This window comes from Fopius arisanus, unplaced genomic scaffold (genome assembly GCF_000806365.1).
Source record: "Fopius arisanus strain USDA-PBARC FA_bdor unplaced genomic scaffold, ASM80636v1 scaffold00213, whole genome shotgun sequence".
NCBI lineage: Eukaryota > Metazoa > Arthropoda > Insecta > Hymenoptera > Braconidae > Fopius > Fopius arisanus.
Window position 1 is genome coordinate 70,594 of NW_011887952.1, and position 24,566 is coordinate 95,159.

The 24,566-nt window shown below is 37.8% G+C and overlaps 1 protein-coding gene across 5 annotated transcripts in view; it reads right to left on the reverse strand.

The window, feature by feature from the left end:
* Positions 1 to 23,316, reverse strand: part of Pak (serine/threonine-protein kinase PAK 3-like protein) — a 69,136-nt gene extending 45,820 nt beyond the window's left edge. For 3 of the 5 annotated variants that reach the window (XR_892791.1, XR_892792.1, XM_011314789.1), the window contains exons 1-9: positions 22,628 to 23,314; positions 21,838 to 22,279; positions 21,065 to 21,260; positions 19,687 to 19,855; positions 16,586 to 16,712; positions 15,861 to 15,978; positions 15,455 to 15,738; positions 9,953 to 10,448; positions 9,276 to 9,494 (exon numbers count right to left, since the gene is read on the reverse strand). Coding sequence is in view for 3 of the 5 variants with exons in the window: in XM_011314789.1 (XP_011313091.1) it covers positions 9,276 to 9,494; positions 9,953 to 10,448; positions 15,455 to 15,738; positions 15,861 to 15,978; positions 16,586 to 16,712; positions 19,687 to 19,855; positions 21,065 to 21,260; positions 21,838 to 21,893 (1,665 nt within the window). In the remaining 2 variants the exon portion in view is untranslated. Of the gene's footprint in view, positions 1 to 9,275; positions 9,495 to 9,952; positions 10,449 to 15,454; positions 15,739 to 15,860; positions 15,979 to 16,585; positions 16,713 to 19,686; positions 19,856 to 21,064; positions 21,261 to 21,837; positions 22,280 to 22,627 lie in introns of all 5 variants that reach the window. The other 2 variants (XM_011314788.1, XM_011314787.1) reach the window with 2 other exon arrangements.
* Between the last annotated feature and the right edge of the window lie 1,250 nt (positions 23,317 to 24,566).

The following is a 24,566-nucleotide window of genomic DNA, read 5'->3' on the forward strand; positions in this document are numbered from 1 at the left end:
TCGGCAATTTAAAAAATTAAAAAGGAATACGGCAAGCCCAACCAAAGCAACGTCGCCCCTAACCTCAAAAATTCCAGAGCTCATCTACAACAGACACACACAATGATCCCCCCCCCCCCCAAACCAAGCCAACTACCCAGTTGCCTATGACAACCAGGCCAATGAGAACGACTGGACCTTCCCCAGGAAGCCAGCCAGAACCCAGATTTCCGACCCGAATGGGAACGACACTATGGAAAGCGAAAACTGTTTCAGCGCCCGTAGTGACACTCAGGAAATGGAACATGCAGACGTCACAAGCTCTGGACAACCACAGCACGGCCAACAAGACTCCCGCAACACATCAGCGAGGAAAATCAGGCCCCCCTATCCATCTTAAAGACACTTCGATCAACGACACAATCACTGTTCTCAAAGTCCTGATGCTGCCCAACCACTCCTTCCACGTGATTTTCAAAGAGATTAATGAACTCAACTTAAAAAACGTCTATATCATCAAGGTCACAAAAATCTCATTCAACACACCCAAACCCTACCACCACCACCTTGTTCACATCACGCACGATAGCTATCTCTCCGAACTAACCAAAATCAAAACTCTGTCATACCAACGTGTACGATGGGAGCACCTTCGCAAAAAAAAACATTTTCTAGTGCAAAAGGTGTCAGCGCTTCGCACACGCCAGCTCAAATTGCAACCTTACATTCAGGTGCGTAAAATGTAGTGAGTCGCATGAGCCAAGAAAATGCCCCATTGCCAACACTCCAATAGGCAGGAGCTAAAGTGCGCCAACTCCGGCCAGAACGGACACCCGGCATCATACAGAGGATGTCTCCACTACAAGAGCGCTCTGTCCCTGCTGAAGCAGAACCTTCAAACACAGACAAAACCCAAGGCAAAATCGCTCGAGCCAGCAAGGCCGTCCCCCCACAGCTGTCCTACGCCCGCTGCCCCCCTGATAACCCAAGAACCCTGCTGCAGCGTCTAGAAAGGTAACCACAAGGCCATAACCCCCCATCAACTTGAGAGTCAGCCTACCATGATCCCCAGTTGGTTAGACTCTCTCTAACCGTTAGAGAGCCTGAAAACAGACATAAACCTAATATTCAACAAAATCGCGGAACTTGCCACTCTGGTCGTCATAAACTCCTCAAAAATACAAGCCATCGCCGAACTCGGAGGCTTCGAAACCAAGATGCAGTAATGGATAATAACCTCAACTCCACAGTCCATCCCTTACCCCCCATATCTATGGAACCACAGCAGCAGTCACGCCTAAAAATAGCCGCAATAAACGTCAACTCCCTAGTATCCCACCAGAGGAGAAACCACCTCTTCAACTTCTCAAAGAAACACTACCTTGATGCAGTCCTCATCTCCGAGACCAAGCTGAACGCCAGGCATAAAACAATAAATCGACCGGAGATCCGGGGATCCGGGGAATATGATATTATACGATTAAGTTATGACTCTGTGTCACTCGTGATACACTTCCTCAAAAGTGACTGGTAACTCCATTGGTTGATAGGATAGAGCCCATATATTCTACCGGAATCAGAATTATCACACGTGTGAAGATGACTTCCCTCGCGTACCTAACTTATTCTTCCTCTAGTGCTTGAGCAAATGTGCCATAATTGTAATTCAATAATTCTTAGGAATTCGGAACCTCCTTAATGGTGATTAAGGAATACCAATTAACTCATTTTCACTCAAAGAACGGTTTTAGGATTAATTTAAACTTTTGATCTTTTTTTTATTGGCTTTCCTTTAGTTCTCATGAAATTGGAGAATTTTGCGAACGGATTTTTGCTCCTTTGAACAGGTGCAAGTTTATGAAATATCCTTTTTACCGCTGGAGAATCACACATACTCCATCGAATTGGGCAGATGCTCAGTTATATCTGCTCTAGTTGAGCCAAGTAGGGATATATTCAACTTGATTCATTTACCCCATATGCTAGAAATAAGTTGATAGAATCCACGTGAGTTTCGAAAAAAAATATTGTCAGCCTAGAAAGCAAGGCGATAGAAATAAAACTGCATGGATCTCGATGGGGAGTTGAAATGAAAATACTCACCCTAGCCAGCAAGTTTTATACGATAGAAATATTTCTGCGATAACAGAAGCCACTTCATTATTCCGGAATTTTTAAGTGTGTTAGGTTAATGAAAAAAGATAGTTGATGATGTTTTCGCCTCCATTTACAAAAAAAATATTCATTGACTTCCATACTTCCATGTTCAAGAAAAGATATAATTGGTTTGTGGTATGAAAAATATGAAATTCATATGCATGATTGTAAAGTATTCAAATATCTTGAGAAAATTGCATCTATTGACGTGTCTGATCTGGTTGTACCTACATTGTGAAGTTACCTACCGTGCCCCCCACCCCCCGGGCCCTTCTCATGGCACTCACGGCTGATTTCGTCAGAGCTAATGCCCCTCCACGCATGCTACCCCTCTCTCATTTTTTTTCTACTCCGAATCTGTCGCGTTTTCGTTTTTATCCCATGTCTCCTTCCGCCCGAAACAATAAACCGAATACACCCTTTACCGCACAAATAGGCGTAATGCAGTGCAAGGAGGAGGTACTGCAATACTGGTCAGAAACAGCATCTCGCACACACTAGTAACATACCCTAGCCCAACCGGCAACATAATCATCGAGTACACCATCATTAAACTCCAGATTGCTGAAGATAAACACTTATACATCATAAGCCTATATGCCTCTCAGCATTGCCGTGTCAAGCAAAGCTTCATGGACGACCTCAACCAGATATTTTCCGAGCTTAGACTGGACCGCTCCAAAAACTACTGCATCATAGCAGGTGATTTCAATGCGAGGCATACCTCACTAGGAGACTACTCGAGCGAGGTCCACGGGCCTGCATTAATTGATTGGTACGTCATAAATGCACCCCTTTACAACTGCAAACTCCTTCCCGCTAGCACACCCACATACCCCCCAGCCCAAACCTACCTGGATCACTGCATCATCGACTCCCGGCTCAGTATCATCAACTGGCAGAACAACAAATTAGCCATCACCATCTACGACAGCGACCACAAGGCATTACTAATGAATATCTAACTCGACCAATCATCCTCTCTATACCCAGAAACCCCTCCCAAATCCAGACACATGTTTAAGGCAACAAATTGGACCGAGTTCACCTCTTACTTAGGCCACAATGACAACTCCAAGGTACCCAACAACCAAAATCTTGATGAAAATGAAATCGACAACTTTCTCCTCGCCATTACTACCAGCATCACACAAGCAATAGATAATAAGGTACCCAAAGCCACGACCGCCAGCAGCACTCAAAAATATATCACCAAACGAATCAAGCAGCTAGAGAAGAAATCTTTGACTCAGTATGGCTCGACGGACTAATCTTCCTCCTACTAAAAAAAAATGTCCAAACAAACTGGTGAAGCTAAATTGGACCATGATCACCAGCCGGTCATTCTACACTACAGATGGAATCAACTCCTCCAACAAAAAATTCAGAATACTTGAAGGACTACAACAAGGGACAGTTAATCCCCCCTGCCTCTTTACCATCTTTACTAGCGATATTCTCAACTCCTTTGGGCTCAACTCCACCCCCAAAACCCACTCGATGGCCTACGCAGATGACCTAATAGTCTACGTTTCTGGAAAAAATGTCAAGAACATCCAGCCCACATTACAGACGCTAGTCAATAAAATAAATAATTGCTATGCTATGTGGAACCTGAGAATGAGTCCCCTCAAATCTGAGAATATGCTGATACGGTGCTCTGTCCAAGAGGTAAACAGATGCAATAAAACAGGAATCAACTCCCTAAAAATCACCACGTTCAACTCAGACTTCAGAGAAGAAGTCACAATTCCCACCAAGGAAGTAGTCAAATACCTGGGAGTCCATATTGACCACCTTTGGCTCTCTGCTCTAAATACATAGGCCTCCAGATCGAAAAGGCAGCACTGAGATTCCAGTCACTCTGACGCCTCTTCTGCAGCCAGCTCATCTCACCACGGACCCGAATTATTTGCTATCTGTTGCTGATAAGGCCCCTACTAACCTATGCGTGCCCCGTGTAGTGGAACCTGTCAGCTTCTACTGCAGAAAAAATGCGCCTGCAGGAGCGTAAATGCATCCAAGCTGCCCTCAGCCTATACAAATCCCCATACTCCCAACACCACCATATAATCAGCAACCAAACCCTATACAACGAAGCCGACATGCCCAGAATCGACAACTACATCCTCAAAATTACAAGAGACTACTTCGCCCAGATTAGAAACATCAAAAACAACACAATCAAAAGACTCAACCAGGCTGACCCCATTCAAACCTTTCTAGCAACACAGACTGGATATTTACGACCGCAAGCCTTCACAGGCTTCGCCTGATCCAGGATGCCCAGAACATCCCAAGACTATACCATCTGCTAAGACACCCCTCGAACAAAAAAATTCCACTACAAGGATGCAGTGCCACCGCAATAAAATACTCCATAGCGATACCAGAGAGAGACTGGCTTGATGACAACCGCACGAAGCCCCATTACTGGTGGCTGGACACGGATGCCAAATCCATCAAGCAGCTCAGATCGCGACTCCAAAACTGCGGAGGAAACACCGGCGCTAACCAGCAGCCACGTCACTAGACATGGCCATGTAGAGTCAGAGGACGCCTGCTTCCAGTCGTCTCCACTACCCCTATGTACATACCTGCAAATAGTAACTCTAAGCACTAGTACCTAAGCACCAAAGATTAATTGTAGTTTTTTTTGCCAAACGGTCTACACTTTTTCCACGCATACAAGCCAGATTTGACTAAATAGCTAAAGTCACGATATCACACATACTATCCTCAAAGCTACCATATTTCTTAAAAGTACAAATGTACTAGATCTTAAAGAATAGCGTCTCAACACAGGCCACCTTTTTCAGCAAACAATATGTCAAATACTCATAAGGCTTTCAAGGAGTTCGTTTATGCCTTTTTCACTATTGTATACTTAAAGCACCTAAATAAACATACTCTTAAAAAAAAAAGCACCCGATGCATAATCGGAAGGTTTCGGGTTGAAATCCCGGTTTAGACTATCCATTTTTTCAGTAATTTTTCTTGTAAAAATTATATCGAGAATTATCCTGTACCCGTTCCTACCTAATCCAAATCCTATTCAACGGGTCCTTTGACGTCACAAAAATGTGGAACGCTATAAAAACTTCCCGCCTACTATGTATGATATAGGTGTTAGTCAGCCCTAAATCTTTTAGCCAGTGCGGGGTAACTCGAAGAAATTTACAGTTATAGAACGGCAAGAATCAGCGCATGTCCCTTAGAAAGACATCACACTAATCCAAAATTTGAATAGCATGAAATCCATAGCTAATGAATTAGAAATTTAGCAGTCAAGTGGTAAAATTTATTTGCGGGAAATGATGAATATTTCAAAAACCTTCTACTCCATTAAGTGAAGTTCATAATATAGGAACCAATAAGAATCTGATGTAGCAAACATGTTGAACGATGTTTGAATACCTTACCTGTTTGCACGAGTCCAATATTAGATTCATAAAAGTTTTTATTATTGATTAAGAAGTTGTGTTGGTCCTTTATCGTAATAAAATGACAGTATCGTAATATCTAGAAAATACTGTTTTTATGCTACTATTTATTTTCTGCTTCGCGCATTTCAAGATAATGAAGTCAGCAAGATCCATAATAATCAGAACACCATTGAATAAGGCATGTTTAGTCATGGAGCTCTTATCAATTTTGTGTAGTGGTATGTTAGTTCTGGGAATTATTGGGGTGAAACATAATGTCTAATCTATGAATCAAGAATCATAAATAATAAATCAAACGAGTACTAGACTGATTTCTACTTGGTAAGTGAAACTTCAAGATAATCGAAATCCCCAGGCAAAAAACAAATTAAATTATAGCTTAAACCAGGACTGGGCAAACTCTGCTCTGAGAGCAAGTCGTGCTCCCGACCTCTATTAGTATGTAACAAAGGGTAGATGAAAGTTCATTGTATTGGGTGATGGGTCTTTATGACCCAGGTCGTAAAGGCCCTTCTCCTCCGATGAGATCAACCGAAGTGGGGGTGACGCTTAAGAAAAGGAAAAGAGAAGAAATGAGACTCAAGTAAAGGAAAAGCAGAGAAATAAGTCGATGAGGAAAATTTCAATTTTTTTTCATTGTGTGCATTAAAAAATAATCAGATGCGCGACAAGTTTCACCCTTCCGGAGGATAAATTCTACCCGTAAAACGTCATTAGTCCATCTACCTCTCTCTCTAATACAATATGTGCAAGAAAGAGGCAGAAGACGCAATTATAACGCAATTTATCGCAACGGCCGGGAGACCCCTATTTTCTAAAATTTTATTCATAACAAATAGCTTAGCCAACTAGTTGAAATTTTACTTGCGCCATTTAATAGAAAAGCCTTTCAAGTACTTTCTGCGAAAATGTCAAATTTTTTGGCGGAAATTTTCTCGATAAACGAGACTATTGAATAGATGCGAGAAAATATTTTCTTTTACATCGAATTAATTCGTACCGGTTGGAAATTTATTCATTTTATTTCTCCAAATTGAACTCAGATTTTAAGGCAATATGATTCGGAATTAAAAGGAATTCTCATATCAGCTTATTCAGAAAATTGTTGTTCAGTTTTTGATTTTTCATTTATTTTTTATCAACTGCGACCGGCATTTTCCCAATTTCACCTTTGCCAAACGCTTCATGGGACACTCCCCACCTTAGTACCTGTGAAGCCCCCACTACTGCCCCCACTATGCTAGTAGTAAACCCTTATTATTGAAATGGTTGTAAACTTTATTGGATTTCTAATTTGAGTTTATGGCTCTGCTCCGAGCTACCTGGAGATTGCCCATGCCTGGCTTAAACTATAGTTTTGTTTTTTTTTCTGGGGATTTCAGTCAAACCGAATTTTTATTAACCAAGCATAAAGGATTCTAATTTTGGTGTACCTAATCCAGGCATGGGCAAAGTGCGCTCAATCGGCTCACCTAGCTCCCAACCTCAATTAGGCCAATGACTATAAAATAAGGGGTCCTATTGTACCGTGCAGGTAGTTGGAAGGGCGAGACCACGATGCTTGAGTCAGAGTGGGGGAATCGTTACGTCAGTCAACGCGCAAAAATTTGAATTTTTGAACGAAAAATGTGAATATTTTTCTTACTGCATTTTGCATTGTTAAAAAATATCAATTAATCAATTTTCCCTCTATTAACTTCCGCATAAAATTCCGTTGAATAAATTACTCTGAATTGAATATTTCAGCAGCAAATTAGTTGAAAAAAACTGTTGAAAAGATTTTTTAATTTTTGTTAATACAAAATTTTGTTAATAAAAGATTTGTTCCAATATGAATATTGAAAGAATAAATCGATTCATACCAAAAATGGAGTTAACAGAATCTGTTCATACAAATTATTTGAGAGAAATTTCCTTGCAGAACTTTCATGGTAAAATCATTTAGAGTTGTCTTCTTTGGCTCATATATCGGCAAAAAATAAGAAAAATAGATTAAAATGTAAGGAAAAATCCCATTCGTTTCAAACCCAGAGCTTTCTGTGGGACATTTCTATAAAAAAAAACTTTTAACTCCATTTTTGGTATGAATCTATTTATTCTTTCAATATTCATATTGGAAGAAATCTTGTATTAACAAAATTTTCTATTAACAAAAATTAAAAAATCTTTTCAACAGTTTTTTACAATCACAAACTTGTATAGGTTTCATAGAAATCTAATACAGTTCCAATAGAATGGATTTTGATTGAATTTTAAAAAACTGACATCTCATTTTTTTCCAATTTTTACTAAAATAATTATTCAATATTAAGGTAACCAAGAAATAATCAATTTCTGGCACCATGATGTTTGAACCATTACCCCCGATACAACTGAGGATTTACCACGTTGAATTGGTGAAAATTTGTTTCAATTTTTAGGCGGTAAGGTTTTTTAAATTTGAAACGAAAGCGCGCGGTGCTCTCTCTGTCTAACTGCGCCCCACTTCGTACACGCTGCAACTCCCACCCTTACTACGCTGGGCTCCACGCAATTGGGGTATTATATTTCTAATAATGGGTCTAATAGGGTTTTATGGCCCCAGCTCCCGAGGATCCGACTTTGCCCATGCCTGGTTTAGATCCAAGAAAAAACAAAAATCATTGAAATATGAATTTCTTTGATTGAAAACCATTCTTATCCTCTCAGTCGTCAAAAACGAAACGAAAGAATAGAGAGAAACAACAAGGAGGGAAGTACGTCGATAAATAGTCCTGAGGTAAACTATTAAATTCAATAATTTGAATAGCTACAGAAGGGTAGCGTCGGATAAGTCACTCGTGGTGTTCGTTCAGCGATGGTAGATGGTCAGGTGAGGTCAATTCAGAGTTTTAGTAAAGTGCTCAGGATTAGTAGATAAATCCATCTTCCTGTGTGTCCATTGTATTTAAATGTGCTAATAGGTGGCGTCTTTGGGGTCGACACACCGCCACGTCCTCGCCGTGGCCCTGAATAACGCAGAGAGCGGTGTATTAAATTTCATATCTCTCACACTGATTGTTTCCGGATAACAAGGTGACCAGATCCTTACTCAGGGGACGGAAACCCATTCAACCAAATAAAAAATATCCAGAATGGTTTGCTGGACCTCAAGTAGGCATTTAGCCTCGGCGCTTATGAAAAGCTTTCGGGCTGACTGTACCCAAGCCACAATAACCGACGTATTTTAGTTGCATACCCCTAATGAATTATGAAGAATTCGGACCGGAAAAAGGAATAAACATGAGCTGGTGTACTGTATAATTCGAACTCAATTCCAGTTCATGTACTTGAAATCTTAATATAAAAAGCTACAAATTTTCGAAAAATAAAGGAGCTGAGAATGAGTCAGCTCTTCTTACACATTACTGATCTAAAATATTTCAACTTCTTTTGTAATGCCATGTTGTGTAGACATTTGAATATTAAGGATATATCTTGCATGCAATAGAGAAAGATAAAAACATTTGAAACCTTTTTCAAGTGAAAATTGAAAATTCAAAGCATATCTGAACAACATGGATACTTTGAAGATACAAAACGAGATCAATAAGTGGCGAAATCATTTCTTAGATAGACCATTGCCACTTAATCCATGTCCGACATGCTTAGTCGTACAGTTGAAAAAATCAGCCAAGGCTGACTTTTAGGTAAGTCCAAAACTATTCAACATACCTTTAATAATTCAGAAGCTCCTGAGCGCTTCTCAACTTCGACCTCCAAGCACTGATCCAAAAAGTCCTGAAAAATTGGAGAAAGCTTTTCTTTCTCTTTGATTTCGGGTTTTCCGTTCGTTGCGATCAGGTACAGTGCTCGAAGGGGATTTTCATTGAGATACGGGGGCTCACCCTCGATCATTTCTATTGCCATGATACCCAGTGACCAAATGTCCACCTGATAAAATTGATCATTTTAGTCATAGAAAATGTATTTTAGTCATAGCAATTTATGTTGGAGAAGGTCAGAAAATAATCAAATTTAGAGGTTTCTTTTTCTTCCGGTCAATGGAAAACGGTGTTACTTTGGTGATTGTTCAAACTGTTGATAATTTACAGATTATTTCGCCGTACTGTCAACGAAAAATTTCTAGCTAACATAAAATAACTAGATAGTTATGTTCGTGGGAATCACAATAAGTGTACAATTACAGAATCATCATCCAAGTAAGTGATTCTGTGACACATTATTAAAAAACTTAAATGAATCTATTGGCCCTAGGTATGGTACATGATGAACGTTTAGAGCCTCTCCCATGATACAATGGGATTTATATTCGATTAAGTATTACATAGAAAAATACTAAGACAAAAAATATATTTTAGCAAAAAAAAATTTTTGAGAGTAATACTCACTTTGGGTCCATATTGTTTTCTCGTAACAACTTCCGGTGCCATCCAGTACGGTGTACCCACCATCGTAGTTCTTTTACTTTGTTCTGGCGATATTTGTGCGCAAAATCCAAAATCGGTTAACTTAACACCACCATCCAATCCCAGTAATATATTATCAGACTTAATATCCCTATGTATAACTTGATTACAGTGTAAAAACTCAAGTGCTTGTAAAACTTCACGGCATACCGCTGCTATTTGTCCTTCATCCATACAGGTTTCAGTCACAACATCTGTTAAACTACCGCCAGGAAGGTACTCCATTACTACCCAGAGTTCTTCACCAACGAGGTAACTGTCCAAATAATTAACCACATTTGGATGTTTATTCTCCCGCATAACTAGAATTTCATTTATAATCAATTCCTTCTTTGGTTGTTGCGAAAGATTCATCTGTTTTATTGCCACTTCCATGCCTGTTGAAGTTTCAATCGCCGTGTAGACAGTACCGGAAGCCCTGAAATCATTTTTTATTCGACTAAGCATAAACAAGTTTAATTTCGACACAGTGGTATTATCCTTCGGACGTTATCTAGATATCTCTTTTTCTGAAATTCTGTAGAGAAAATTCTGTACTTCTTAATTATATAAATGCGTTCATATATCGTCCATTCACAACCACAACTCATCCAAAAAAAAAGCCCCTTGAGAAGCATGTCTAATATTTTTTTTAAGCATTTCTTAATAAACCTCTTACTACGTGATAAATATCATTTGCAACAAAAAATGAATATATTGAAAATGCTGTTGAATCAATAAAATAAAATATGACATGAGGACATTTTCCTGTTCGGACTTCTTCTGCTGATTGTTTGTTTATAAAATTAGGCTTCATCTGAACATTTACCAATAATTAATTAGGGGGAAATATGGTTTTTAACAAAATGCCGATATTTTTCAGCAATTTTTTCTTCAGATTATGAATAATAATGCTTAGTCAGAAAATGATCAATTGAATGCCGTTTTCCAAGTATTTGTTGATAGCTTCGTTACAAACACATGAGAGTGTCGAGTTTTTCAGGTTTAAAAATCTTGAATGTTTTGTAACGAGATTTTTGCAAATCCCGCACATTGAACCAATTTTTGGATACTTCTCTTATCTGCTATCTCGACCATTCCCGGGAATTTCTCGAATCGTCGAAGGGTGTGAGTGCTTAGGGTGTTAGGAGGCCTGGAGACAGGCAACAGCACAGGGCGGACACGTGGAAACATTCCAAGCTCCTCTATCAGACTTCCTGGCACATAGCGTAGGACTCATCTGGCGTATGAGCGCGCCATGTTAGATGGAGTAGGCATTCGAACGGCTGACCCTTCGAAGGTGTTGTTCGAAGGGATCAGTAGCGACATTCGAATTTGGCGCGCTCCAGGAGAGGCTAGTGTCAGGGATATCCTCCCTGAGGCGACGGCAGTACGTCCCGGTACACGGCAGCCCACCCAGCCGTAGTCGAGAGTGGGAGGGACATCGGCAATACTGCCCACTCACTCGGCAGAGCCGCTTCGGCTGGCTCGCAGTATGGGCCACTGGCAGCTCTCTTTCGAGTCCTTGGTAGACTCCCCATGCCCCGCGTTGGTCTTCAGGTTCTCTAGGTGAGGGCTACGCTCTCCCTGGTAACGATCTCCGGGGCAATACTGCCCTCGCGCGACGTTTTCTGGGTGAGAGTCCTACCCTTCCGGGATACGCTATGTTTGGGGCTACCCTAGTGAAGCCGCCGCACCCTTAATGGTGTGATTTGGGCGAGTTCCTCCCCACGCTCTCGGCCTCCCGGCACTCCGCTATCTTACGTCGTGCTCTCGACGAGATAGTTCTCGAGGCTAGATTTCGCGTCTCGGACTCCCGCAAGTCCGCTCTCGGTGTCCCGATCCACGCGTCGTAATACTTCGCGGTCTCTCTTACGGATTATTAGAATCGCGGATTCGTGGACACCAGCCCTCTCTCCACGACCTAGCATCCTGAACGACCCAGGCCTTCTCGCTTCCGTCCCAATAGTCATCCGCTTCTAGCCTCTCGCGGGCAGTTTTCGGTGACACCCCGTCCGGTGTAATTGATGGTTTTACGGTTTTTACCAGATTTATGGATTTTGTGTTGTCGCGAAGACAAGTTTCAACCCCGCTCGTCCTGTCCCTTCGTGTTCTTGTTTTCTGATATTCTGGGATTTTCGGTTTGATGAGGTCGACTGATAGGCAGGGCACCCCACCTCCTTGCCCTCGTTTCGGTATTTTCGGTTTTCGTTAACTTTTGGCCGGTAAAAAGTTAGATGGCGCCCACATTAATTCTGTTGAATCATAAGAATGCGAGTATGGGAACGGGCGAAGGTAATAACTATCGCTGATCTCCGGGATGAGATCGGGAAACGTATTACAGTTTGCGCAAGGAATTTTGCTGCAATACTTCACATTTTGGGTTCTTTGTCCGGAAGATTGAGTAAAATCCCTACTGCACTTTGGAAGCGACGGATCATTGGAAGGCGTCATTTCATTTTTATGTGATACAATCTCACCAATAACATGACGTTCGAAAAATCTCGAATAACTTAAGCTATGCACTTGTTATACTGAAGTCAGCATAAGTTTTAACATTGATTTTAGGAGTGGGGGACATGGTTACAAGTGGTAACTACGTGGAGTGGGGGTACCCAGAGAAGTAAAAACTTATGCTGACTTTAGTATACTTGTGGCTATTCGCTATCATACAGTAAAAATATTTTTTATGTTATTGCGGCCGGTCAAACGCATTTCTAACCTCTTCGCTTCATTCTTCGCTTCGCTCTTCGCTGAGTCGCGTTCGTCAGATTCACTTGTTCCGTCCCAGGTGTCAAAAATACTATCGGCTGGCTGAAGGTTAACAGCCTGCGCCAAAGGCGAGAAAAAAGAAACACGTTGCCGAACAAGTATTTGAAAATAGTATATTCTGCTTTAGCAACGCGACGTGATTTTCCTGACATTGAATACCGTTCTCCCATCGGCGATAATTTCGATTACTGAAGCAATCGTTAAATATTTCGCCCACATTAGAGATAATCAATTTTTTTTCAACGTCCTGAAAATATATGTAAAAATCTTCGAAAAGAAGGATTTTTTGTTGCATTCACTGAGGATTTTCAAATTTTATAGAGCAAATGCTTTGTTCTTTTGCAATTGCAGTAATCTCAAGAACCCACTCGGTTTTTGACATTCACCAAAAAGAATGGTTTGTGAATTTTCTGCCTACATGCGCCGAAAGTGAGCATTCTAACCTCACTTCGTTCGGTTAGAAACGTCACTTTCGCCGCATATCGACAGAAAAGTCGTATGCAACCCTCGGGAGGATAATCAGACAAGCATTTCCCACGTGCATACCACCCTCGCATTCGGCTCGGGTGGTAATTTTGCACGTGGGAAGGACTTGTCTACTTTTCCTCCCTAGGTGAGCAACATACTATTCCCTTTGTATAGAGATCGTGATTTCAATGAATGTATTGTGTCTCTATTAAAATCTCGCGGTCCCTCAATTTTTTATCGATATGCCGCACAGTTTTCAAATTTATGGCTTTACCATTTAAAGAAATTTGTCGATAAATTATAAAATTGAAAATATCCAAATTCAATTTCTGGAAACTCTATCGATTACCATAAAAACGATGCAAACATTAGTGAATTAACTGTGTATAAATTTATAAATAACAAAAAATTTCGTTTAAGAAACTGAACATTATTATTTTCATTAATAAAAGAAAATTACTTTGATCTATTTATACTTCTTAAATATGATAATGATCTTAAAATCCCTCTAAACTTGGTGTTTACGAATTTCCACGGAAAAAAATGCATTCATTCATACAATAGTTGGATTCATTTTTGTATAATTTTTCGATTTGCTTGTTTATTTATAAAAAAAATGTACCAATCTACTGCGAAACTATGATGTTATTTCATACCAAAATATTTGTCATCCTATCGGAAATTTTTAGTGAAAATGTCTAAGACAAAAAATCTACGTCCCCTACCTAAACCATAGAAATTGAAAGCGAATGTAACCAATGACGGCTCCTCTTAATGATTTCTTTACAACCTTGAACAGCGTTAAAGATGAATTTGCTAGCTCTACCGGGGAATACAATATGTAGATAATCCTTCCTATTCCAAAAAGGACACGCTTGACACAATCGATTATCTCGAAAATCTCGAAATCATGAAGCCACGATTCGTCATTGGTCCACCTAAAGTGGCACGAGATTACAAAGTCGTAACTCTCTTATAGAAATCGTTTCATACCCGCGGGCTGGCGCGCGGTACGGATTCTCGTAATTTCAAAAAGGTTTATCATGAAAAAACACGATATTATCAAAAAACGATAACTTCCGCAGTTATTGCTACTTTACCTAACTCATCAGGGAAAAAATTATGAAACGAATTCTCGCCATAAATTTTTCTGGGCTTTAAATCTGATGTGGGAGTTGTACAGAAGTACCCCAACAAAAGTAAGAAAGAATAGAGACGGTTCTCATGCTACCGCCTCGTGAATGTAATGCAGAAACTGCCACTTGATTGTCATCTTAGATTTCATATCAATTATTTGGTGTCAATGACGATTATGTTGAAGTGAGAGGATCATAAAAGATCTGGGCAAGTGTCTTGTTTCAATAAGTTGTGTACCTATAGCGCATATAAAGGATTACGAAATGTATCAGCTGATCATCACTTCTATTTTCATGTCTTTTTTTCCGAGGAATGATAATTATTCGTGGGTGAACACACAATAAAAATGTTATAAAAAATTTTTAAGATTTTGTGAAGCAGCCTTTTTTCTATGCCTATGTGAGAGGTACGCGAAGATAATGAAAAGATAAAGAAAATGAATCTAACAGGACTTTAATTATGTATGTTATCTTCTTACCACTTTGAATGTTTTATGCAGATTTCTGGCAAACAGTTAGAATTTATAAGTCACCAACTCCGCTCACCTACAACTATTCTTTATTTTGTTTAAAGCTTTGTGAATTTTTTAGGGAATTTAGAAAAGACGTAGAAAAAAATTAGGCGGTGATGACTCATTGAATAATGACTAATAATAATGGTAAAGCTAACAACGGTATATTTTGTGGAAATAATCTGAATAATAAGTTGCCAAAATCTGCGAAAATGGAGGAGGTGGTGGGGAGAAAACAACACATCCTTGTTACAACAACGCGTCCTAATTAGAAACAATTCTAACGCACTTTCCATAATATTACTCCTTCGTAGAATACTCTCATAAATAACACATTTCATATTCAATCTGCCATACAGAATTGATACTATTGCTTTGCTATTATGCTAATCAGTTTAAAAAATGATACATGACAATTTCTTAGATCAGTTGATAGTTATCAATTTTTCCTGAACTCAATTATTTCCTGAGCTAAATACGAAATAGTGACTATAGAATTTTAAAACATTCTATAGCTATCCATCAAGTTATTACAGGAATGGTATAAGCATAGTTACCCTTGACCAATTTTCTCCATCTTATTGTACTTTCTGTTTGGATCACCAACACTAACTATTGTCCTGAGTTTTTCCAATATCTCATCATCGGACATTTTTTTCTTGCGAGCCCTATCACTTTGAGCCGGCCTCGATTGATCAGTCGCGGTTGGTGTTGGACTCGCTTGATTTTTATTTCTGTCAAGCGACTGATGTTGTGGTTGAGGAGTCCCATTTCGCTGAGGTGAACCCAGAGACGTGGAGTGTGGCGGTGGTAATGTTTCTTCTTCAATTGGTTTGGTGTACTTGACATTAGTGGAATAAACATATTTAATTATTTATTTCGTTGAATAATTTCGATGCACAGAGTATGAGATAATAATTTATTAAAAAATGTATGAATTGGAAGTGGAATAAAAATACATACAATTGATTTCGTGCGATCAGGCCTTGCAGAAATCGGCGGGGGTGGTGGGTCATCTTCCTGTTCAGAACTGGTTGCACATGCGTCTGTTGGTGTACTACTTGGACTACTACTGCTAACTCTGTAATTCATTATTGCGGAAAGGCTTGTAATGAGGATGAAAATATTTCGACGTAATACGAAAGGATTATTTATTGATGAGAATAACGAGAATTTATGAAACGCGTTGGTTTACAATGGTGAATTGCCTGTGTTACAACAGAAATCTAGATTTTGCTCTTTTTTCCGTAATTTTCTTATGTAAAAGGGAAATTCGTAAATGCAGATAGGAATTTCACCCCAATATTATGCCAAAACATTGCATTCATGCTAAAAAATAAAAATTCCCCCAACGATTTAATTAATACATTGTGCCACAATTAACACATTGTGCCACAATTAGCACATTGTGCCACAATTAGCACATTGTGCCACAATTAACAGATTCTGCAAGAAAAATTGATTTCCGAAAATCAATCATCCAGCTCATTCATTACTAACTTTTCATCTTTCCAATTAATCTTTATAGTGAAGGTCATCATGACGATACATGCTAAATTCTCCCTCATTCGCATTGAAATCAGAATATTGTAATTACTGGAGGGACCTTACCGAACAATCGAATGTCTTGCAAAATGTCTACGCTTAAACTATTAAGCCAAAGATTGGCGAAAAGAAAGTTTACCTACCGACTCAATGACTGCTGCGAATGCGAACTACCAGAGGCCTGTGATATCGCCTGTCCACGAATATTTCCCATTCCAATGTTTACGGTCATCCCCATACTGCGTGGACTACTCGCTCGGTCTAAAGGAGCTGAATTAATTTAAATGATTTTAATCATTAAATTATCAAGTTATACTAATTCATCAAGTAGTCAGAACCGAAATGGTACTTTTCATGGTGAGACTGAAAGGAGCCAAGTGTATAACAGGTAACGTGTTGGAAAAATAGGTAAATCTGAGGTTTACAGTCCGGCGTGTGGGCAACATGTAAGATACATAAGGTACATAAGCAATTTCATGATTCACTGTCCAAAAAGTTTCATTCATCGAAACTCTAGCCAACTCGATTTTTGCGAAGTATATTATAAAACAGTATAGAGCACTCGGCTATAAATTACGTTTACAATTGAAGTCTGCATGGACTATCTGTCGAACGGAATCTTTTATTTGAATTTTATCTGGTTAGCCGAAAATATATAAAAATTGGGCATACAAATTGTGTTGCGGAAGGCACTTCAATGATTATAAAAAGATAATGAAAGAAAACCGGAATAATTGTGATAAGGAGGTAAAGAACAATATTGACATAAAGGAATTTGCCAAGTTTACAGAAATAATAATAAAAAAATACACAGTATACCGGCTACCATAATGGTGAAGAATAAATTTGACAGTCAAAAACAATATATAGTCGAAATGGACTGTCCAATGTTGCAGATGGTAAACTGCGTATTTTTTATTTATTTATTTTGTTTTTTCAAAATAGTCGGCTTTTACCACCTACAATTTTTTTTCTTTTTTTCTTTATTTGTACAATTTATATTCCAGCTTTTCATATATTTTAAACTAACAACATGAAATTCAAACTAAAAATCACGTTCGAAAGATAGTCAATGCCGACCGTAAAGTGAAAAAATGAACATACAAAACTATCCTTCTTGCCCAGTATCATGAAATTTTATGCACGACGTGTACAAAAAAAGTACTTTTTGACACGTGCGAATATCTGCGTCACATCTGTAACGCCCAAACTTGACAAAAAGTACTTCTTTTCACGTATATGTAACGAATAACACCATACTTCGCGAAAAAAAAGTACCCGCTTGTACACTAATGTATTATTACTGTCCCATTTGTGTAACGTGTCAATTGTAATGTGAGATTGCACGTGAAGTGTTTTAATCAAGTCATAAACAGCATTTTTTGACATTACAATTTTACGAATGAAAAGTCAGACTCGGATTTAAATTTGAAAAAATTTTGTTATACCCGAAAGAATTTCATCTGAGTTATAATGACAGAGCTAAATTAAAAAAGACCATCTATTATACTGTGGACAGAAAGTCTCGAAGGTTCGTCATTTCGGCATCATACAGTAAAATATCATAACACACAAGTAACCAAATGTTATTTCCAAAAAATATTCGACCTCCATTTGACCTGCATTAGTAATCCTCACAGTTCTAATAAATGAAATTCCCAAATTTCTTAAGCCTTTTTCTAAACAAAATTATAGGATACAACGAATTGCTCTTCAAAAATTAATACTCCATTAAAAGAGGAATTCTCTTTTATTTTCATGTCCAAATCGTGTTAAATCTTGTAAATTACACCTAATTCATTTGAACGGTATGACGGTATCACAGACATATTGACGAACCTGCATATGCGGAGGGTCCCATTTCGAATAGCACGATTAAATAACTCTTGAAAGAGGACAGTAACCCCAAAAACTTTTAAATGAAAATTATGAGGTTCGACGGCGGATAACTGATATGAAATATGTTTCGAGTATCAATGTTCTTGATGTTCTGATGCTGCATTTTTTATAGATAGCAAAAAGATCACAGTCACAAAAGTTATTCCCTTTAATGCAATGAATGAAACCACTGATACCGTATTTCATAGTAATCTATGCTTTTTGGGCGTAATGTTACGTAAATTATTTAATATCAATTGAGATTTTGTTAACGTACCCCAGGGTTACTACGTGGAACCTGTTGAACAGAAATTAGTTTTCAAGCAACAAACAGCAAACACGAGGGTAGATATGAATAGTTGAGCATAGACAATTTTTCGAATGATTTCGCGTATGATGGTTTATTCAAGTAGTGAAGTAGTGAATATTTCATTGATTTTAGAAAAACTTCGAAGTGAATATCGACCTGGCTCTCGATTGTATAGAGAACGATATCGCTACCGGTTCAATTATCACTTGACTTCGGCCATCAGGAATATCGAGAGAAATCGGCAAAAAGAAATTGTCAAGAAGTCTTGAGATAGAATGGGGTTTTTTACTCGTGTGGAGTTTAATGAGCCGAGCTGAAGGCGAGACGGTCAGCCAGACGAGTAAAAAAATTCCATCTCAACAGTCTGGATATTATTTTTCCGTAGCCATTTTCAAGTTCTCGAGTTTGGGAAGTATGCAGTACCAGTTCCCAGACAAGAAATCGTGAGAAACAGTACGGAAAAGACATTTTTCCAGTTTCTCTATTTCGCATAAGGGATGCGAAGCTGACCTCACTTCCATGCCGTGAATCCTGAGTAATTAAAAAAAATCTGAGTTGAGAATTTTAATATTGAATGAAAACGGTACGTAACATTTCCCCGAAAAATAAATTGAAAAAAAAATATGGTGTCTGAAATTGTTTCATGAAAGGGCATAACTTCTGTAGAGCTAACGGTCTTGGTTGCCTTTAAAGAAGATGCAACATAACTCGCTGCATCAGAGCATAAGCATTTATATCAGAAACACACTTTGTACGAGTTTGTCCACCGTCGATCACTATAATTTATAATTTATTACAATTTATAATTTGGAAGTTTTCCATGCAAGCTGCGTGTTCACGTTGCTCTGTCTGTCACCGCAATGGCAAAAAACATTGTTCATCTTGCGGATAATCAAAATCTTTTTTTCGTTCATACGAATATAATTATTTCGTTCATACGAATATACTGATCGTCGGATTTTCCGAGAAGCTGCTTTATGTTAGAAAATTTTCTTTTGGCCTAGTGTTGAAGTACACTATTTGGATGCTAAAGATGTTTAAAGATGAAATACGCACCACCGACTCCAACCATTTTTGTTGTGGTCATGTACTTGGAACCCTTCGCTTCTTTGCTACTGCTGTCATACCAGTTCAGAACATCCAGCACTGCCTGGGGATTTTTTTTCTGCTCCTGTTTGCTGATATTGCTCGACATGAGTAGTCTTGCCCATGCTTCCGGCATTCCCTATAATTCAATTCAAAGATTTCAATCTAAAATTGAATCATTAATACCTGTGAGCATAATATAAAAAAAGTTTGTAATAGAAATAAGACTGTGCATCCTTAACAAATTTCATGCTTGCAACAAAAACAATATGTAAACTAATTCACGAGGGATGAATGGCGCCAAGAAGAAATCATGCATTTTACTGAAATTCCGGTTTCTATCAATCCAATCAAATTCTATACATATTTTATCAAAGATAATTACAGTCTGAAAAACATTAAACAATAATCCAAGAGACTTCTTTTTTTAACACTCTTTTTGGAAATGAATTTGTAGTTTTCAAAAGAAGTAGTTTCATAAATCTTCCTAAACATACTTGTTTTTTGGAAATTAACTGGATAATTGACATTTAAAAAATTGTCATCATTTTATGACATTATCTACCAAAGCTGGTCATAATCATGACTGTTTACCGGAATCCTAACAGCATATTCATGAGATAGTAATTTATGTATTTTATGTAAAAATTTTTGTCATTCATAAATTAATTAATATATCTCAGGAGATTTTCAAGTCAACTCAGCTAGGCATTTTATAATGTTATTGATTCACTCATTTGTAAGCAACGTTGACTAAAGCATATGTGAGGCCTTCGAACTCATTAAAGAATTATAAATAAAATGAAATATCTATACTCTAAATCGCAACATAACTCCACAATTGAATTTCATGAGAATAATACAGAATTGCCCATCTGTTATTAACCCATCAATACAATTTTACTTACTTTCAGTGGCAGCTTGAAAGAAATACGTGTTTGGGTTAGTTTTACACGTGAAAAACTGAAGCAAATAAATATGTATAAAAAGCATTGGATAAATTACTGAAATTATTGTATGATAATGTTCCATACATCTTCATACATATGGTGTCAGATTATAATCATTATAAAAACCATAATCAAATTTAATATCATACAGGGGACACGGAAAATCCAATTCCTTACAATCTTTCACATCTTCTGCATCAAGTCATCATTCCTCATACAGTATTGCAATTCTACTCAATAGCTACAATCTCTAATCTTGCATCATCCCAAATATGACTTTTTTTCATTTGGATAATCCGTTCCGACCTTATTTTACTAACAGCAAAGCAGTAAGCGAGTGCATTATTATCAAAATCAAAAAATTGTCAATGATTTAATAATAAATAAGTTGAACATACCGTAAATTCTCCAGTGACAGCATCGAAACCCACATGGACTGTGTGCTCGAAATTTGTTGGATAACTGATATTAGGCTTATCTTTATTCTCTTTCACTTTCATTTTTCCTTTTAAAATTTTCTTCTTTCTTTCGTCCGAGTCTGGTTCCTTTGGTAGTGGACGCATATCCACTGGCAAATTTGGTGCTGATTCGCCCCTGTAAAAATGCACTAATTTCATTCTGTCATTCGTGACGATTTCGAATATTAAATTATTTCTTCTATAACAATCGTATATTTCTGTTCGAATACATAATTTTTCATTCAATACGAAATAATTACATATTACAGTTGCATAAACGTTGAGTACTTGGTTGATTTGACTCCTGCAAGGGAATGAAGTATATTTTGGAAATAAGTATCTGTTACCCCTCCCGCAACGGCAGAATATCATAGTGTCTGGACTGTGCAATATATTTTTAGCACCAACTGAATCGGTGGCTGTTGATCTATTTTAGTAGACAGACGTACATTTTACGTATCATAATATATACCACAAAAAAAAACGAGAACGTGAATTTCCAGTAAAAATAATACGTTATTTCCCAACCGAAATTATGTGGAACATAGTTAATCCCTTTTTCCTGGGTTCAAACGCCATAAATTTTGTGTAATGTTCGTCATCGTCATTTAACACTGTATCATGTACTGTCTCCGTACTTGTGATTCTAAGAATAATTTTTTTTTGTAAGTAATAAAAGACGGAGAAGAAAGGCTGAAAAGACGTAAATTTACCTGTTGGAAGTAAGCCGAACTGGAGGTGCAGGTGGTTTGTCTTCTTCATCTGACATGATGATCTTTATAGTGAAGTCTGCAGTCAGGCTCTTCACTGCGTTGTTTCAACTTCTAGACACGCAATATAAACTTCTTCCTTTTTCACAATGTCATTAGTACTTATCAATGATTATTATAATTAAACGCGGAATTATAAGTGTTGGCCCAACAAGTTCATCAGCAGTGCCTCGTTCTGGGACTTAATCTTTAAAGACAATTATCAGTATATTTTTCAAGAGCATTGGTATCTCAATATTATCTTGTCCCCGACCATACTTTGAATTCCACTTGTTAAAGATTTTTCAATCGATCAGTTGATGTTGACAGATTTGCCTTCGTTTTTCTCTTGGTTACCGTAGAAAATCGGCATCATCTCGTCCTTCCTTTTCCCGTATTCTAAAAACTATTTCAAAATTGGTAAGATTTTTTTCAGGGGCGAAGAAAAAATTCATACGTGTGCTAATTTAAAATATAATTTTAAATATTACTACTAAAAAAATGTGTTTTTCCGAATCATCAATGTGAAAAAGTTCAACATGGACATGTACATGTTTGATAAAAAAATTATAATGAAAAGTCGTCTCAAGGTGTCTCTATAAAAACGTGAGCAATTCCTTTACAGATTTGTAAATAACTTTCTGTGCTCCGGTTGTAATCCAGATGTTCTCTGTTTCGAGGACGTTGAAGGATATTTGATGGAGATATAAGTTGTAAAAATTGATGAAGGAGGAATTAAATTGTTGATACTCACCACAGTCTAAACCGAACAGTTGGGCGCCGCCAGAAGAGCGTGAATCACCACACGCACTACACACACAACTTACGAACGAGTGAATCCACAACCCCAGTGTATTGATGATGACTTGAGAGAGCAAAGCAAAAATCATTAAGTATCATTGGTTTAGACATTCGCCATCTCCCTCTCTTTCTTCCTTCTATTGACGATTTTTTGTTGAATTTCCACGAAGTCAAGGTAACTCTAGCATATTATTGAGTTCGTTTAGCTACTCCTGCAGCCGAGCAACACGATGTACATTATTAGTTTCAAAGGTTTCAACACACAGAGAGAGGCACAATCATGTACAAACCAAATGCAACCAACAAAATGAGAAATAATCACGTCTTAAATAATGCTGATAACATGGGAATTAATAAAAGTTTCTTTAGTTTCTTTTATTTTGTAGTAATAAAACAATTGTAAATGATTGAATTGATAAAAACCACGGAATGACCGGCCACCATCACGACGGTTTTCGGGTTCTCGAATTCTCGAATTCTCCTCCTGTTGGCTGATGGCACGACTAACTCGACCGTCGATCGTCGACGACGCAAGCGCCTTCTTCATCTTCATAAAACTACCCCCTCCTTTCACAGTATTTTCAAAAATTACCGCCTCTCAACAGATACTCAAAACCAGTACTACCATTTTTGTTAGGATTGGATAATAATTTGTTATAAAGACCACAAATGGGCTAAGGGGCAATTTATGTTAAAAATCAGTTTTGCAAACAGCCCTACACCACAACAACGTTATTAAAAAATAATTAATTCCGTAATTCAGGTTACTTGAAAATACATTACACAGCATTGTTACTTGATTAATTCGAATTCATAGTGAATACTTATTTTTTTATCGATTAAAAACCTATACAAGAAAAAGTTAGCACCTCATTTCTAATTTTATAAATTGAAGATCAAAATAAACATTGCCAATATATTTGACATTGTTTGTATTCGAAAAACCAATTAGAAATTAATAAGTAAATTTTTCCGTTATTTTATAATTATAACTATTAATTAAAAGGGAGATGAAGATTTATATTGAATCGAATCGGAACTCTCGAACATTGAAGCCTTAAATCTGCCACACTCATATCTCACTCAAAGAGGATTGACGTAAGTAGAGGCTCAATTCTCGGGGTTTGACTGTGTTGTATATAATAGTATCAGCGACTTGGCTACAGTCATCCCAAAAACAAATCCTTAGCACCTGCACTGAGAAAAAATTCTACCACAAATTAGTGTGCTATTCACCAACCCATGGGACGAAACCGAGGTCAACAAAAAATTCGAATGACGCCCCCCGAAAAATTCGGATGTGGCACCCTAGTTTTTGACGAACTTACGCTACTTTTCCGTGAGGCTCCCTTGAAAATTGGGGCGCCATATCCGAATTTTTTGTTGACCACGGTTTCGTCCGGTGAGTGGCAGTTGGCACCACATAATTGAAAATTCATTAGTTTTTTTATTTAGATCAATAGTAGGACCTTTGTACATCATTGTAATACCATTAAAAAATTTTGTAGACCCTTCATTATTTTGTAATTAATTATACAAAATAATGATCGGAAGTTAGCACCCCACCCCACTAATTTTTATTTGTAGCCTGAAATAATATTAACCAATCGAAAGCAAATCGTTGGTAGATAATAAATAAATTGGTATCATCCTTCTACACCTGATTGTTCATTAGATATTAATTAAATTAAAAAGTGGTCTGTAGTGTTTACATCGGCGCATGCGCAGACACGTACCCACGCACAGTTTGGCACCATGCACTTGGAAGCAATATCGTTCTTTAATTAACTTTTCAAACTTTTTTCTTGCTAAATATTTAGGTAGTAAATTGGTGAAATTTAGGAGAACATGATTAGAATTTGGGACTAATTAGTTTTCGTTTAATTTTTTTT